This window comes from Mirounga leonina, unplaced genomic scaffold, assembly GCF_011800145.1.
Source record: "Mirounga leonina isolate KUSES-001 unplaced genomic scaffold, KU_Mleo_1.0 Mir_418, whole genome shotgun sequence".
Lineage (NCBI taxonomy): Eukaryota > Metazoa > Chordata > Mammalia > Carnivora > Phocidae > Mirounga > Mirounga leonina.
The window spans coordinates 10,653,886-10,670,696 of NW_023270739.1; the positions used below are offsets into that span (position 1 = coordinate 10,653,886).

General features: G+C 50.8%; 1 protein-coding gene across 5 annotated transcripts in view; it reads left to right on the top strand.

The window, feature by feature from the left end:
* Positions 1 to 16,811, top strand: part of LARGE1 (LARGE xylosyl- and glucuronyltransferase 1) — a 514,447-nt gene that overhangs the window by 449,126 nt on the left and 48,510 nt on the right. For all 5 annotated transcript variants that reach the window (XM_034987635.1, XM_034987636.1, XM_034987633.1 and 2 more), the window contains one exon: positions 9,881 to 10,036. In XM_034987635.1, coding sequence (XP_034843526.1) covers positions 9,881 to 10,036 — 156 coding nt within the window. The remainder of the gene's footprint in view (positions 1 to 9,880; positions 10,037 to 16,811) is intronic.

Here is a 16,811-nt window from a genome sequence, read left to right on the forward strand (position 1 = left end):
TCCTACATGATAATGGTGAACCAACAAACCCACATTGGAGGATTGTGCTTCACTTATCTGCAGGCTTTGGGCACATTTCACTATTAGCATTCTGTTTCCTGGGTCTCCTCTGGCCTCCAACACTTTCTCGGTCTTCCCATGTTTTTCATGACCGACCTTGGCTGTTGTGAGGTGTGCTGGTCAGGTACTTTATGAAATATCCGTCAGACTCAGTCTGTCCAATGAATTTCTCTCATGATTAGACTGAGGTTATGGTTTTTTGGAGAGAGTATCACAGAGGTAAAGGGTGTCCACCTCCAAGGGCATCACATTGTGTCAGGAAGGACCTGGTTTTCACACATGGCTTCACTAGGGACTCTAACTGTCGGTTAAGGCAGTGTTCGCCAGGTTTCTCCACCATAAAGGGATTATTTTCCCCTTTCATGCTTCATTTTTCTGAAGTGAGTCACTGTACCCACCATACACTGGAAATGGGGAGATTAAGTTCTGCTTCCTAATGAGGGGTGGAATCTACTTACAAGGGCTCTTCTGTAAGGAGATCTGCTTCTCTCCCCCATTTATATTTATTTATTTATTAAATAATTTATTGATATCCATGTAGACTCATGTATATTTATTTTATACTTTGGGTCATCATGCAGGACTCAATTTTTAAGCCATTTGTTCTTTTTGTGAGGGATATTTTAATTATATATTGATATTAGATATTATTAAATACACTAAAAATAGGTATTAATGATTGGTGGAACTGTGGCACATTGAAACCCAAGTACATCTCAAAAACATGAGTGCCGTATCCCGCCCTCTGCATTGACACAGTTAGATATGGGTGCTCACATGACACAGCAGCCCACTCTCTCCTTTTTCTCTGTCTCTCTCGTGCTGCCTCTGTTACAATAGGGTGATGTTTAGCAGTCCCCCAGCCCACAAGTTCGCAGAGCCTAGATATTCAACAAATACGTATTCCGTGTGTGCTGTAGGCTCTGAGCACTGGTTACACAGCGGTGAGTGAGATTGCACAGACCTGCTCTCTGTGAACTTATATTCTAGGGCAGAATGTAGATGGAAAACAAGAAAACAAATGGTCAAATTGGTCATTCCAGGCGGTCAAACATGCTACGAAGAAATCAAAGCAAGTAATGTAAGAGTGGCTAGCACTCATGATCCTAGTTGGAGAAAGAGACCTTCTTTCTCTCAATGACTCCACTAAATGACTCTGTTGACCCTTCTTAGGACACATGCCCGCACCTGAACCCATCTCTGTGTTCTTAGGAATGGTCAGGAATGACTGACTCATTGGTCAGCCTAAGTCACATGCCCCTGCTTCTGGCAGATCAGGCGTGACCGGTAGCCCCGTGAGAATCATGGGAAGAAGGCCAGCTTCAGGTTTGCAAAGAGATGATGCAGGGCATACAGAAAAGCGATAGTGGGCCTCTACTGAAGGTGTCTGCTGGGAACCAGGAAGCCAGCTGCCCTTCCCAGAGCAGTGATTCATATTGTCCCCACCCCTACGGGCATTACTGACATTCCACCATACTGGCCAAATCCCACTGGATTACAACCCAGCTGCTCCTCCACCAACCTTGGTAGAGTCCCTCAACTAAAGATTCCTTGCTATCCCTAGAGGTAGAATCTGCTTCCCCCTATCCTCCCTGTTCCGAGATCAATAAGGGACACTGTGGGGATTCTGTGAAATGCGAGTGAAGTCTTAATTCCATAGAGAGGAAGAATACAGGCCAGTTACCATCCACAAGTTGGTTGTCTGCAGAGAAGCCACATGAAGACAACACTCATTGAGGATTCGCATATTGTTTGCACTGCTTTGCTATTTCCTGCTATCAGGGGCCCATCAGGAATTCTCCATACATACCAAAATCTGGTTCAGATTGATTGTTTAACCCCATTTTAGAGCAAAAAAAGAACTGAAAATGTGGAACATGATGAACATGAGAGAATATAGCTGGATCTTCTCATGGATGCATGACCCTCCCAGCCCTGAGTATTATCACCGGCATCCCATTTTCCTGTTGTCATTTTTCCTCTCCCCAAGCTCTCCCCCTCCAGGCAGGGAAAATTAAGAAATGTTTCAGATGACAGGACAATAAATGGTAGGATATAGGACAGGGCTTTGGATTCATGCATGGGCCTGCGTGTCTGCCTTTTCCAGATGAGGAGACTAAGTAATCACTGAGTAGTTTGGTCTGTTCTCTGCCCCTTTCCTGGGTAATGATGCACTTTTGTCTGGGAGGATTTTTGTTTTTCTTTCGGGGACTTGTAAAAACCAGGAAGCAACAAGAACCTGTGTAAAAGGAGACAAAGAGTCAACAGAGCCTTTGTGGGTTGAGATCTGAGTTTCAGACACACTGTTGTTATTTAATAGCCAATCCCAGTAGTGGTCAGGGCTGGGAAAGGAGAAGGACGCAAGCTGGAATAGAATCTTCAGCAGTTGGTGGGGCAATAGAAGAAGCGGATTCAACAAACATTGACCCAGGCTGTCACGATGCCTGCAAAGTTGGACAAATACAGGCCTTGCATTTAGTCTGGGTTAAATAGAGACTGAGGGAGAGGGTCACTTTAAAGGACATCCCATGGGAACAGACTGTGCATGCTCCAGAGACACACGGAATGGAGGGCCGGTCTGCTCCAGGCTCTGCAGCGGACACCTTTACATGTCTTGTCTCACTGATGCTCAGAAGCAGGCACTATTATGTCCTTGTGTCAGACTGGAGAATAGAGGTTCATATGCATCAAGTGGTTTAGGTGACCGAGCCGAGAGGAAGCAGGGGTGAAATTTGCTTTGCTCCTGTGCCCCTCGGCGCTCTTCAGTATCTGCTCAGTGTGTTAAACCCAACAGGAAGTGTTGGCCTCCCTGGATAGCCCCTCTTCAGGCCTCTGGGTGCCTTCTAGCCAGAGGAGACTACCCCTGGCATGGCTTCTTCTCTGGGCTATGATGTCCGTCTGACCCATCCTCCCTTCTGCCTCAGGCTGTGACCATTTGCAATCCCTTGTTTCAAGTCTTGTTTCTCATTCCTCCTTCCCACATAGAGACTCCGGTTTCATCCAGCCTCCCTAGTTAGTAAGGCAGCCATTTTGTGAACTCAAAGCCCAGATTTCTTTTGCAATCTGATGAGCACGTGTGATGTACCTTCATGCGCATCAATCCATCCGTCCTGGGCTTGACCACAAACTGCCGGGTGACTGCTGTTACATCCCTTTCGCAGATGAGGGGCTGTCTCCGTGATCCTAGGTGACTTACCACAGGCCACCAGCTGATAGCAGCTGGAGCTGCGACTGGCAGGCAGGTCTGGCTGCTCATCCCTTTCAACTGCGCATCATAATCCCGAGGATGACAAGGAAAGGGACTCGTGAGACCATTGTCCTCCTTCTTGAAATACCAAACAAGCAGAGAACAGAGGGAGCTTGAACTCCTTCAAGAGAAAATGACAAGCTGTTTGGCCCTTAGACAAAGAAAAGTGGAATGTATTTCTCCATCCTCAAGTCCACATTAATAGGGCTTTTATAAATGATTTGCTGTAGACAGACAGAATGTGAGGATTATTGAGAATGTCATCGTCATGATTTCCATTCTTGAAGCAAAGGGCAGCTATTGAATACTAACTACCTGCCAGGCACTATGGCCCTCAGGAAGAATAATGAGTCATACTCCATACTCCCTGCCAGCCCAGAAATTCACATTCCAGTGCTGCCAGGTGCGGGCATGTAAATAAATAATCACAAGAGTGTGCAATGAGTTCTCTCTAGAGTTAAGTGCTAGAGTCTATGGAGCACTGAGGAAGGGCCCAGCAACGGCCCCGGGTGCTACATTAGGAATGCTTATAGTGAGAATCAGAAAACCTAGTTTGCAGAGGTTTAAAATAGGGGGGGTTAACTTCTTAGCTAAGAATTCTGGAGTAGCTATGGGCATTGGTTTGTAGATATCAGTGTCTTGACCTCTTCCTCACAGTCACAGGATGGCTGTCATGGTTCCAGTCATCACATCTCTATTCACAGCAGAAAGGTGAGTGGGGTGGGAGGAGAATGGCACCTTACCTGAACCTTATTATTAGGAAGTCAAATACATGCTTCCCCAGGTATCCATCCTAAAATCCACATTGATCCTGAATCATATGGACCAATCCTGAATTGTATGGCCAACCCTAACTGCAAGGGGGTCCGGGGAATCAGAGCATAGGATCATCCTAATTAGCTTAGCTCTTAAACAGATCATGAGCCATTCACAGGAGCTGGGAATTGGAACTACACAGTGTTCTGTCATGAATGAAGAATGGGATAGAGAGACAGAGCTACTAGGAGGGAACCTTCTGCCACAAGCAGTCAGGCAGAGATTTACAGAAGAGACATGCATTTGAGCTCAGCCATGAAGGACAACAAGCAGGCATTCACATGGTAGAGAAGAAAGGATGTTCTGGGGAGGGCAGTGAGCATGTGTAAAGGCACCGAGTCATAAAAGACAGGTTCCAGAAATACCAGGAAGTTCTTACAGCCTGGAGATAGAACAGGGATTGTAAGGGAGCCAATTTGCAACGGGCTTAACTACCAGGCTAAGGAGGGTTGTAGAAAATTCTGTGGGTCATAGAAAATCAGGGGAGGTCTTGAGACAGACCCATTTTCCAGATACCCCTGATCCCTGTGACTTGGAAGACATGAGGCCCATGTTCTTGTTCACCTGGCACTTATACTCGGGCTCTGATGTCTTAGCATTTTGGTGCCGTAAGTTATTTTTATGAACCCTCTGGATTCTCAGTGCTTCAGAAGCTGAATTTTTGAGCTCTTTCCATAGCCTTGTCCTCGTACCGAGGTCTCATTTCTACCTTTGAAATGCTTTTTCCTTGATGGACGATAGTCTCATGTTCCTCCTTTAATCGAGTTGACTTCTGCTGTCTTCCCAGATGATGGTTAAGTTTCCTGGACAGTAATCCATTTCTGTCAATTTCTCTGGCTCACTGCAGGCTGACTACCAAGTCTGCACATATACTCAGCCTTCACAGACATTGCAGATCCAATCAGCTCCCACCCTTGGGGCCCCTGCTGCCTGGCAGCTTCTGCAGCCCACCTGGCACACACCCTGGATGCCTCCTTCTCTGCTTCCTGCCAAGCTGGAGGCTCAGCCCCTATATCTGAGAAGTCCTAAACCGTCCTGCAGCCTCAGTATCCCAGGGATGGGCGAGGTCCCTGTACTTGGAAGGGGAAAGTAGACTTCTTTTATGATACCATAATTCTTCTGTAAATCTCATATTCATGGCTGTGAATGGAGTCATGTAATGATACCGACATGAGAGAAATGAGAGAGATCCCTAACGTCTCTCTTTGGGTTCAAATCCTAACCGCCGCCCCGCTTCCTAGCCATGTAACTTGGGGCACCTTGCTGGACTTCCCATCTGTAAGATGGGATAAGGAGACTATCACCCATATCCTTGAATGAGTGTGTTAAATGAGCTATGACAGCAAAGTTTTCAGAGCAGTGTTTGGCACGTAGCAAACATCCTGTATATGTTAGCTCCTGATAATAATTATGATTGCCAGGCTAATGTGCCTCGGCAAGTGGAATAAGTTATGATAGGTTTTCTCCACAAGCCTTGGTAGACTCACACGCACTTACCAGCTCCTTGCAAAAATCTGTTTCAGGACACATTCTCCAGTGTCACTCCATCTCGTGTGTGAAAGCTTGTCAGCAAATGTCATCTACACCACCAGCTTCCTGCCCCCAAGCCAGCAATGATGGGTGATGCTGTCCCTCAAGGGACCAGGAAATGACATTTCTTAGTAGTCAGACAAGCGCTGATCAAAATGATCAGCAATACTAATCCTGAGTTGGATTTTCCGAAGCAGGCATACGGTTTAGTGGAAGGAACAGTGCCCTGGGAGACAGAATGTGGGCACGACTTCTCGCTCTCTGCTGTGTGACTCTGGGCAAGTCACTTTCTCCCTCTGGGCCTTGGTTTCTTTATACTTGAGGTGGCCCTGCCCAGAAACCATCACTGACAACCTCTCTTTAACAATATTTCCTTAAGAGAACATATCACACCTGTAATTTAAAATGGACAGTTATTTTATATCCTGCTCTCTCTCTCAGTTGTAAGTTCCAGAAAGAGAGTCATGATCCTTGTGTCCATCTTTGCATTCACAGCCCCTATCAGCCTGGCACACGCTCAGTGCTCCTTTTAATATGTATCAAACGAATGAATAATGTGGTAGAAAGAAAAACATTTGGGCGCAAGACGGACCTGATTTTGTATTAGGATTGATTCCTTACTAGTTGAGTGACCCTGCGTTAGGCTCGGCTTCAGCATTATCGTCTATAAAATGGGGATAATAGAAACGACCTTACCAGGTTGTTTTGAGGATTGAATGTGAGAACATCACACACGCACGCACACCAGCCATGGCCCGATGTCTAGTGTATAGTGGGTATTAGGTAAACATAGCTATTATTTACCTCTCTAGAGCCTAGCACAGGAAGGAGAAAAAGGTAAATCTGAATATACATTAAGTTTCTCCCTGTTGGGGAAACTCCAGTTTTTTGAGCCAGACGCACATCCCTCAGCCTTCCTGCTGGCTCAGCACTTGGCAAACACCAGGATCTTTGCGTAAGCCTTTGAGTGGGCTTCCCTGTCCTAGGGCAGCCAGGTTGCAAAGGGTTTTCCCAAATCCCCTTGGCCTGCCAGCGATCCCACCATCTTCTCCCTCTACCTTCTTTTACCTTTTGCTGCTTTTTCTAGAACACCAGGCACCAGTATCTACCCAGAGGCAATAGGCAGACCCAGATCCCCGCCCGGGCACAGAACAGAATGAGATATGGAGGGATAAGGGGTGGCCTGGAGCGGGTCGGGGGCACCTACAGACCTGGGTCCTCGTCGTAGTCTTGACCTGGTCCAAACTCACCATGTGATCTCAGGCAAGCCTCCTCCTCTGTAAGCCTCACAGCCCTCATCTTCAAAGTGCTCAGCCCATTGATGCCGTACACAATAGCAATAAGAAACCTGGGGTTTCGGGCTGAGAGCTGGCTTCGTGTCTCAGCTCTGCCTCTTACCAGCTGTGAGATTCAAACAAGTCAGGGACCGTCTTCATAAAATGGACAGTGGCATCCAAATATTTGGGGGATTTAATGACACAGTGTCTCCAAAGTGCCTGGCAGATTTGTGCACTAGGAGTGAAGATTTGTTTGTCCGGGGACCCACAGGCCAGCCCTTATTTTTACTTAGTGTAAGTTTCTCCCTGTTGAGGAAGTTCAAGTTTCCTGAGTCAGGTAGACATCCATCAGCCTTCCTGCTGGCTCAGCACTTGGCAAGCACCAAAATCTCTTGCAGCAAAGACAGGATCCCCACAGGGTGTGAGTGACACCACCTCGCATGCAATTATTTTAATGCGCGGCCCAGGACCTTCTCATGCCCAGGTTGGTGTATTCTCGGGGGAGAATCTCCCCTCTCCTTCCCTCTCGCATCCTTCAAAAGGCACAGGAAGGGAATGCACCCTGCATGCTCCTCCCTCCCTGAAATGCAGGCGCTGCCAAGTGGCCTCCTCCCAGGGAGGGTCTGCTGGCAGGAGGAGAGAGGGGCGCAGAATGCTGGTAGGCAGGCTGCTGCTGCCATTTTTGAGGGAAGAAGGGAACCCACAGAATTCGGGGCCACCCTGGCCTGCAGGCACTGGGCTAGGCATTTCTTTAAGCCTCGTAACGACTTTGTGGAGTCGGGATGGCATGTTCCCACCTTGCACATGAAGACACCGAGGCCGCGGGGAATAAGACCAGCTGCCCAAGGACCCACACAGCTAATGAAGAGTGTAGCTGAGATTCACAGTCAGGCTGGCCTGAGGTCCCTGGGTCTTGCTCTGCCATTGCACCATGCAGGTCATGGGAGGGCAGGGGGTGCAGTTTGTACCACATAGGTTTCCTGTTGTTGCCTGTGCCATGAGAGAGGGACTTGGTCTTGCAGAGCGGTATTACCCAGCCAGCTGCAAGGGCTGTCTGTGGCTGCCATATATCCAGGGGACCCTGGGAGAGGGGGCCTTCCAGATCTCTCCAAATGGTGGCCCTGTTCAGGCGCCTGCAGACAGAATGTGGCTAAAGGAGGGAGCCAGGAAGGGACCGAGCTCTGGACACCCCATTCCCTTCCTCTGTCTCAGTGTCAGCTATGCTGGTCCCCCCACCATGGGAGGCGAGTGGGGGGGAAGGTGAGAGCTAGTTTATTTCTTCTGTAATGTGACCAGGCATGAACAGGGAAGTTTTAAAAATCTGGCTTCTCCAGGACAGAAGAACAGGGGCTTTGGAATCAGGTTTACTCAAACTTAGGTTTGAATCCCCGTTGCCACGTTTACCAACTTTGTGGCCTTGGGCAAGTCATTTCTCCAGTTTCTTCATCTCTAAAATTGCATTCCTTGTTCAGGTCACCGTGAGCATTAAAAGACCATGACGTAATCCTGGTGGTAAAGGACCCACCCCCTCCCCCCGCCCCAGACAGCTCCCCGGCCAAGGGCATGAGCTGTCCCTGCTGGCTCTTCTTTTGGCCTCCCTCGCCCCCACTCCTGGCTTGTCCATTACATCAGAGCATCTTACTGAAACCCGGAGTTAGTAGTCTCCCCCTCCATAAGCTCCCCAGCGCCACAGCTGAGCTCTGAGCATGACCTGCGTGGAGCCAGGCTCTCCCCGCGCCCCGCTCACCTCCGCAGCCTCCTCTCCCACCCCCCTCTGCCTGGACCGTGCCACCGCCATCCCCTCTGTGCCAGCCGGCCCCTGCCTCCCGGGAAACTCTGGTTCATCCTTCAAGCCCCAGCCCGTGCATTGCTAGAGCTACTGCTGCAGGGCTCCCGTTCCCCTTGAGCCTCCCTCCACCATCACCTTCTGTGCCGTTTGTGGACAAGTCTCTGGCCAGGCGCCTGCCAACCAAGGGCGAGCACCGTCAGCAGAGACCGCTGCCCCCTCCCAACCTGGTCCACCGTAAGCACTTACTAGCCAGCCTTTATGGAGCGCTCACCTTTTGCCAGACACGACTTGCCCGCTTTACACATATGAACAAGTTTATTTTTCACAGCAGCTGTATTGACACGGTGCATCCGTCAGTCCTGGCTGGAGGCAGCAACCGTACCAATCATCCGAACAGAGAATTTAATCTTTAAAAATGGCAACTAGACAGAAAGTGTTGATTTGGTAACCAAAAAACAAAACTAGAAAATCACAGGAAAACAGCTCCCGCCCCTGGAGCAGAAGGAGCAGAGGGAGGGGTGGGAAGCATCACAACCTGGGCTGGGGGCCAGCAGGCAGCTCCAGAGGCAGACCGGGAGGCTCGTCCTGAGCGCGGAGAAAGCCGCAAAACGGTTCTAGCTGCTGCTACAGGAAGGAAGTGCCCAGTGCCCGCCTTGAAGAAGGGAGGTAGGGTGGCACTTGCAGGAACAGGAAGCACCGGGGCGGGGGGGCACGTTCCTTTTTCCTCCCCCAGACTCCCAGGCTCCCTCTCGCGGCCCCAGGTGGCAGCATCTAACGGGAGGTGGCTGGCAAAGTAGAAGTAGGGCTTGCAGAGTCCCGACCTCAGCATCGCAAAGCAGCTGGGAGCTGAGAGACAGAAGCTTCCACGCTGGTACAGGCAGGAGCTGTTGCTCGCCCCATTTCACAGGCGAGGAAACTGAGGCACAGAGAGTAAGTCACTTGCCCAAGGTCAGAGGCAGGATTTGAAACCGTGCTGCACGGCCTCAGCGCCCTTCCTCTTCACCCCACCACCCACCACCACCGTGAATGGTGAAGGAGTGAGTGAGTGAGTGAGTGAGTGAATGGACATGCCCGCAAATGATGCTTAGACCGGTGGCTAGCCGAGCCTGCGCACGAGCGCGAGGTCCTCCCTGCCTTCCTGCCTCCTTGTCGCCCTGCCAGGTCATCCACTGGAACTCCCCCAAGAAGCTGCGGGTGAAGAACAAGCACGTGGAGTTTTTCCGCAACCTCTACCTGACCTTCCTGGAGTACGACGGCAACCTCCTGAGGCGAGAGCTCTTCGGCTGCCCCAGTGAAGCTGATGTCAACAGTGAAAACGTAAGCGGGGCGCAGGGACCCCCCAGCCCCACGCCAGGCTCCGGGCTCGCCCGAGGTGGACAGGACGCCGCGCTTGCCCTGGGCGTCCCAGCTGCTGGGGGGGACAGGTGCATCAGCAGCTCCCCTCCATGCTCATTGCTGTGGGTGCAGAGGGGGGACGCTCGGCCTGCACGGGGTGGAGTCGGGCGGGAGTTTCCAAGTGGAGGAAGCCGGAGCCAGAGCTCCCGTGAAACCGTAGACAGCGTGTCTCTCCGTAGCTGGGAAACTCTGAGGTCCTTGTGGACATGGCACCCATGCGGGAGAGTCAGGAGGATTCAGTGTGGCCAGCGCGTGGGTGGCATTAAAGATCTTCACTAGTAACTGGCTCCTGGAGGGTTCGCCTAGGCGAAGGAAGTGTTCGGTACTTGGTCACAGGCAACGCTAGCACCCGTATCTTCCCATTTCTTCACTGCTTATCATTTTTTCCTGTTATCTCTCATCTGATGTTCACAGAGACCCTCTCACTTTCCCCAGTGGGAGTGGAGAGATGGAGGCACAGGGAGGTTCAGCGGGTTGCTCACAGCCAGCAAGGGGCCAAGTTGAGAGTGACTTCCAAGTTCTGGGGAGCAGGGAATGGGGAAGAAGCACACTGTCAGGAAAAAGGCAGGGAGGACGTGGCGGGTCAGGCTGACCTGGGTTTGTCCAGTTACCAAGTATGTGACCTCGGGCAAGTTACTCAGCCTCTCTGTGCTTCCGTTTCCTCAACCACCGAATGGAGACGCAAAACTTTAAGGCGTGTTGTGAGACTAAGTACGAAATTGCATTTGAAACATCTGGCTCAGCCCTGACCATGTGTCAGATGCTCAGTATTTCCTCCCTTTCCTTGACCCTCAGTATTAGACACACAAGTAATTTATTAGGCGAGCATTTACTGAGGGCCTTCCTGTTCTGAGCACTGAGCCCTCACAGGTACAAAAGGACACTGGTCCTTGCGGTCGTGGTGCTAATATTCTCGGGGGGAAACAGTTGACAACTATATGAACCTTCAGGGAAAGTGATCAGCCAGTGGCCTGTGCTCCATGGTGGCATATTAATGAGCAGCTGGGCTACCCCCCTGGTCTGCAGGGTTGTGAGGCGGCAGGGGGAGCTTCTCCGACGAGGTGATGTTCCCTCTGAGTCCTGAATGACAAGAAAGAACCAGCCATAGAAGAGCAAGGGGTGAGGGAAATAGAAATCAAAGCCACAATAAGCTACCTCCACACACCTGTTAGGATATCTGTTTACCAAAGAACAAAAGATAACAGGAATTGGTGAGACGTGGGGAAATTGGAACGCTGTCCATTACTGGTTGAATACACGATGCCGAGGCCACTGTGCGGAACAGGAGGGAGGCTCCCCCAGAAATGACAAAGGACTGTGCTATGACCCAGCAGTCCCACTTCTGGGATGTATCCCAAACACTTGAGATCGGGATCCCCGAAGACAGTATGTGCACTGGTCACTGCAGCTTTACTCATGTTGGCTGCAGGTGGAGACAACCCCCCTGCCCACCCACAGATGAACGGATCACATGTGCTGCATGTGTCCAATAGAACGTTGTCCAGCCTTAAAAACTAAGGAACTCTTACCCTTTGACAACATGGGTGGGCCAGGGAGATCTCGGTAGGCTAAGTGAAAGAAACCAGGCACCGAAGGATAAATACTGCATGACACCTCACGGGGAAGGCATCTAAAATAGTAAACGTACAGAGCTAGACAACAGAATGCTGGTTACCAGGGGATGGGGAGCGGGGTCATGGGGAGCCCTTGTTCGGTTTACACCATGTTACACCACATGAGTAAGTCCCAGAGATTTGCTGTGAAACGTAGTGCTGGTAGTTAACAGGGCATGGTGCACTTAAACATTTTAAGAGGGTAGATCTCATGTCAGGTGTTCTGACCACACTCGTAACACACAGAAAAAAACCTAAGAAACTTGGCGGGGCGGGGGGGGGGGGGCCACAATGGATATGTTTATTACCTTGATTGTGGTGAAAGTAACCCAAAGGTAACATAAGTCCAAACTCACCAAATTATTTTCATGACGTGTAATTTTTTTATATTGCCAATTATACCTCAGGAAAGGGGGAGGGAGGTGGCAGAGCAGGGAAAGTACATTCCAGGTAGGGGGGTGTGGCCAGTACAAAGGCCCTGGGGCAGGGCCGGTATGAGGACCTGCAGGATGGCCAGGTTCCCCGGGGGCTGGAGGGGGAGGAGGAGAACAGCAGAAGCTGAGCATCAGGAAGGCAGGAAGCAGGTTGGAAGGATATTGTGAGCAGGTAAAAGAGTCAGAATTCTGTTTTATTACTATTACTGTTATTGGTTATATTCTTATGTTGGACGTCATGAGAATTCTTTTCGGCTCCCAGTGGCAGGGGAGGGTGCCTGTGGAAGGTCTGGAGGACGCACTTACCTGGCTCTTTACCGGGACAGTATTTGGGACAACAGCTGTGGAGAGCGCTTACAGAAGGCTGCCACCCTGCCCTCCGGTATTCAGCCCCCAGGGCACAGTGGGGTCCCCTCAAGCTCCGGCCCTTCCCCTCATCACCCTCCATGCCTTTGCCGGTGTCTGCCCTTCACTCCCACTGGAAGTAGAGGAAAGAATACCATTAAGCACTTGAACTCTGGCTCAGATTCTGGGAAGCACTTACAGGTTTCGACAAATGCTGTGTTCTGGTTTTTCCTTCCTGCTCAAATCGGTATTTGCCATCATCATCAATATCTGAGTGCCCATTCGGCACTTTCTCCCCCAAACACTAAATGAAAACCATTCTCTTGCCTTTGAGACTCATATAAAAAGCCTTGGCAGGACGAAGCCGTCAGTTAATTGTCCCCATCAGTGAGTCCCCCAAGTGCACTGTTCAGGGCCTCACAAAGTGGGACTCCCTTTAGACATGACCCAGCCCGCTTCTCCTACCACCAGCTTCCCCTGGTGGGTCATCGGGGTGGGGACGGTGTCAGTGGTCCTTCTCATAATCTGTGACTGCATTTATTTGCTCAACAAGCATGTGTGAATGCCAGCCATCTGCCGGGCACCATGTAGGGCACCGGGGTTGAACTTAGAGGCTGACCCCGTCCCTATACGGAAGTCACTTGCCACGTAACAAGTGTTAGAGATGCCAAGAGGATGGTCTCTCTGGGTGCAGGGAGGGCCAGGAGCGAGAGGGCAGCCTTCTCTGAGCGCTCTCCGCAGCGTTTGTCCCAAACACTGTGCCCTTGACTGTGCACCAGCCACACCCACCACCTCTCTGTTCCTTCTGCATTCCAGGCTCATTCCCAAGGCAGGGCCTTTGTGCTTGCTTCCCCTCTGCCTGGAACCCCCTGCCCCCAGGCATCCTCAGAAACTTGCCCCGCGCCGCCCCGCCCCTCCAGTAAAGCTAGAAGTCACTGTGATGTGCCCCAGGTTCTTTTCGTCAGTGCACCTGTTCCTATTCACAATTAGTTGGTTCGTGCAACTGTCTCCTATCTCTTTTCCCAAATAGAAGACCAGAATATAAGACCCTTAGAGACTTTGCCTGTCTTGTTCACCCCTGGGGACTCCTTTCTCTAGCAGAGAAGGAAGCACATCATAAGCACTTAACAAATATGTATTGAAGGAATTGAACAAATAAGATGAAGGAAGTACTAGGTAAAGGGCAGAGCAGCTGAAAAGTAGGGAGCCCAAGGAGAACATGCTGGTCGTTGGCATTCTAGAGCACAGGCCTGTCGGCAGTGACAAAGAATGAAGCTGACCGGAGGGGCCTTGGCCGTGCTTAGACTGACCTGTCGGTAGTGAGGAGCCGCCAAAGGGCTTTAATCACGGTCAGATTGACATTCGAGGGAGATCACTCCCTGAGTGGGATTTCACACAATGAGAGGGACGGGTTAGAGGCAGGGAGGCCGGTTAGACCTTTGCTACGTCCCAGGCAAAAAGATGGCGTTGGGGCTCTGACCCAGGGTGGCAGCAGCAGGGATGGAGAGAACAGGTGGGTTGCTTTGTGGGTGCTAAGAACAGGGGGGCAGGTGCAACTAGCCCTCATAAATCAAGAGGGCAGGTCCCCATGCCCTGCTGCAGCCAGGTTCCTCTGGCTGAGCCCACCCCCTGGGGCAGGGACTGGGGCCAGGAGAGTGGCTGTAACATTGGGTCCCTGGAACTGCGTCCCTGTAGGGCATTCTACCCCGGGGCCCTTGGGAGTATGTCAAGTGTTAGCAGCAAACACAGCCAGAGGGAAAGGGTAAGATCTTGGATCTGGGCCGATGCTGGATGCTCCCCGATCCATGGGACGGGGTCGTTAGAGCTTTGACAAGTCGCGAAGAAATGAAGTTGGGAACCTCTTCATGGGACTGCAGGTGCCAGAGGGGAAAGGACTCCAGTGGCAGTGTCTGCCGGGCAGATAGTCGTTCCAACAGTCACCGGCGGCGGGGCTAGGGATCCAGGAGGAGCGTCGCAAATCGAAGCCTGCTGTAGTGAGGGATGCAGACAGTGGGGGTCATTCTCCAGCCTCAGAGCAAGCTGGCATTTCAGTAGCATACTAGAAGGGCATTCCACACACTAGGGAAGAGCAGGTGCATCACAGAAGACTTCCTGGAGGAGGTAGGATCTGAAGGCCAAGAGAGGCGCAGTGAGGGCGTACAGGGCATGGACCTAGTGGGAGGGAGGGAGCAGCAGGGGCGGCGGAGACCAGAGGTCAACAGCAACAGGGCACATTCAGAGGAAGGCAATGTAAGAACATAAACAGCCGCACAAGTTCATTATTATTTCTTCGCCAGAGAGGTGATGATGAGGGTGATGATAAGACAGTGGGCTCTCTTGTCATCGCAGCTTGCTCATTCAGGAGACGCGTGACTCAGAGGAGTCATGCGAGTGCTCTGAGCCTCGGTTCGCCATCTGATAAATGGGGGACAGTGATGCCTCTGTCACAGTGTTTCATGGATGCTTTATGTTAAATCACCAAAAATGGGACTCAGCACCAGGAACACGGCGTTCACTGAGGTGCGTTTTTTTCACAGATTGCAGTACCGAACCCATCTGATATTGGGTCCAAATCTGTTGTTCCACAAATGGTCTTCAGGTTTGATTAACATTTTTCCTCAGCTGGCCTGGCAGAGAGGGGAGCCTACAGCGTGGCTTAGAGCTATGTCTGTAAAGCGTAGCACGGCCATCACCTTCGCTCCAGGCCACACGACCCCAAGTGGATTTCCCACCAATTAAGAGACTCCGGGAAGGAAGGAGAGGCCATTGGGCTGACTTCGCTGCCAAAGAGAATAAATGAATGAATTCAGGAAGCCAGTGTGAGTGGGAAGAGCAGGCCCCCGTTTTAGACTCTGTGTTTGGGGTTCTTGCTCTAGGACAAAATAGTTTGGTTTGGAAGAACAGGCTCCGGCCGCGGTTTAGATTGACAGGAGCTGATGCGACACACAGCCTCTCCTGTCCCATAACGCCCCTCCCTTTTCCTCAGCACCCCCGCCCCTCAAGTGTATCCAGGGAACCCTGGGGCTCCACAGAACACGGGTGGATAATCCACGGATATTCTCCACCCATAGTCCATGCAAAAATCCTTCTGTAGCATCTCTAATAGGCTTGCATCTGGCCTCTGCTGGAATCCTCCCAAAGACAAGAAGCTCATCACTTACCACAGCTTACTCCACTGTTGGGGAAAGCTCCAGATGCTAACCCATTCTTCCTCATGTTGAGTGTAGTCTTCCCATCTGTAAGGAATCCATCAGTCTGAGTCCTGTCCTCTAGAGCAGTGAAAAATAAGGATACCCCCCTGGTGTCCCTGACAGCCTGGCAGATAGGGTAGCATGTTTCCATACGTTGGTTATTCAGAAACCTGCAACTCTCCCTAAGCACTGTATTTATAAAGTGATGCTGTATCATCAAGAGTGCCTTGTTCCACCTACGGGAATATTCCAGATAAAGGAAGCTCACCCTGTAAATTGCAGGGCTACTGGAATATGCACGTTTTAATCCATTTGGATGGGGATCTTGGTAAAGAACATTATGCTTCCTTTAGTAACCTAAGTATACGAAACTCAGTTTACAGTTTTCAGTGAGTAAGATTGCCCCGGCTAGGCTGAGGGGGCAGCAATTGGCCAGAGGAAGGAGGATGCTGTTTATCCTGGCAGGAAATGGCCTCAGACTATCCTGCTTCTTCTGCAGATTTCCTTTCTGACAGCTGTCACTTTCAGTTTCATCAGCTTCAGAACAACCCTTTCTGGGCTCCCCTCCCCGTTCCTCCTTCCCCTGGCAGCTGAAGAAAGGAAAACCAATGGCATGTAAGTCAGAATGACCCATAGTAAAAGAATCGTGCGTTGTCGTGGTAGAAGTTAAATTATGAAACATAGCAAACAGCCAAAAACGTGCAAAAAAAGAAAAAAACAACAAAAAACTGGACACCAGCGAGTTTTGACCTGTATGTGGAATTGTAATAAGTCAGTGGACAGTGTCTGCAGACTCAGAGCCCCCTTAGCCCAGGGCCGCAGCAGACATTACTAATCGATGGCCCCGCCCATTCCCCTCGGGCTCCGCCCCATCCCCAGCATCCTTGCCAAGACAGCCCTCCAGGAAACCGGGACCAGCCTCCAAGTGATGGCACAGGAGACGCTGAAGCCTGTTGGGTCTGTCTCCCTGCGCTAGGCATTAGTCGCTTTAGTGTCTCCTAGAATGGAGACAGCTCTCTGTGTCACTTCAAGACCTTCATCTGCTTTTTTGAGCCTCTGCCAATTGGGGGTTTCCTGCAGGGAAAGAGAAAAGGAAGTGCAACTTTAATCTTCA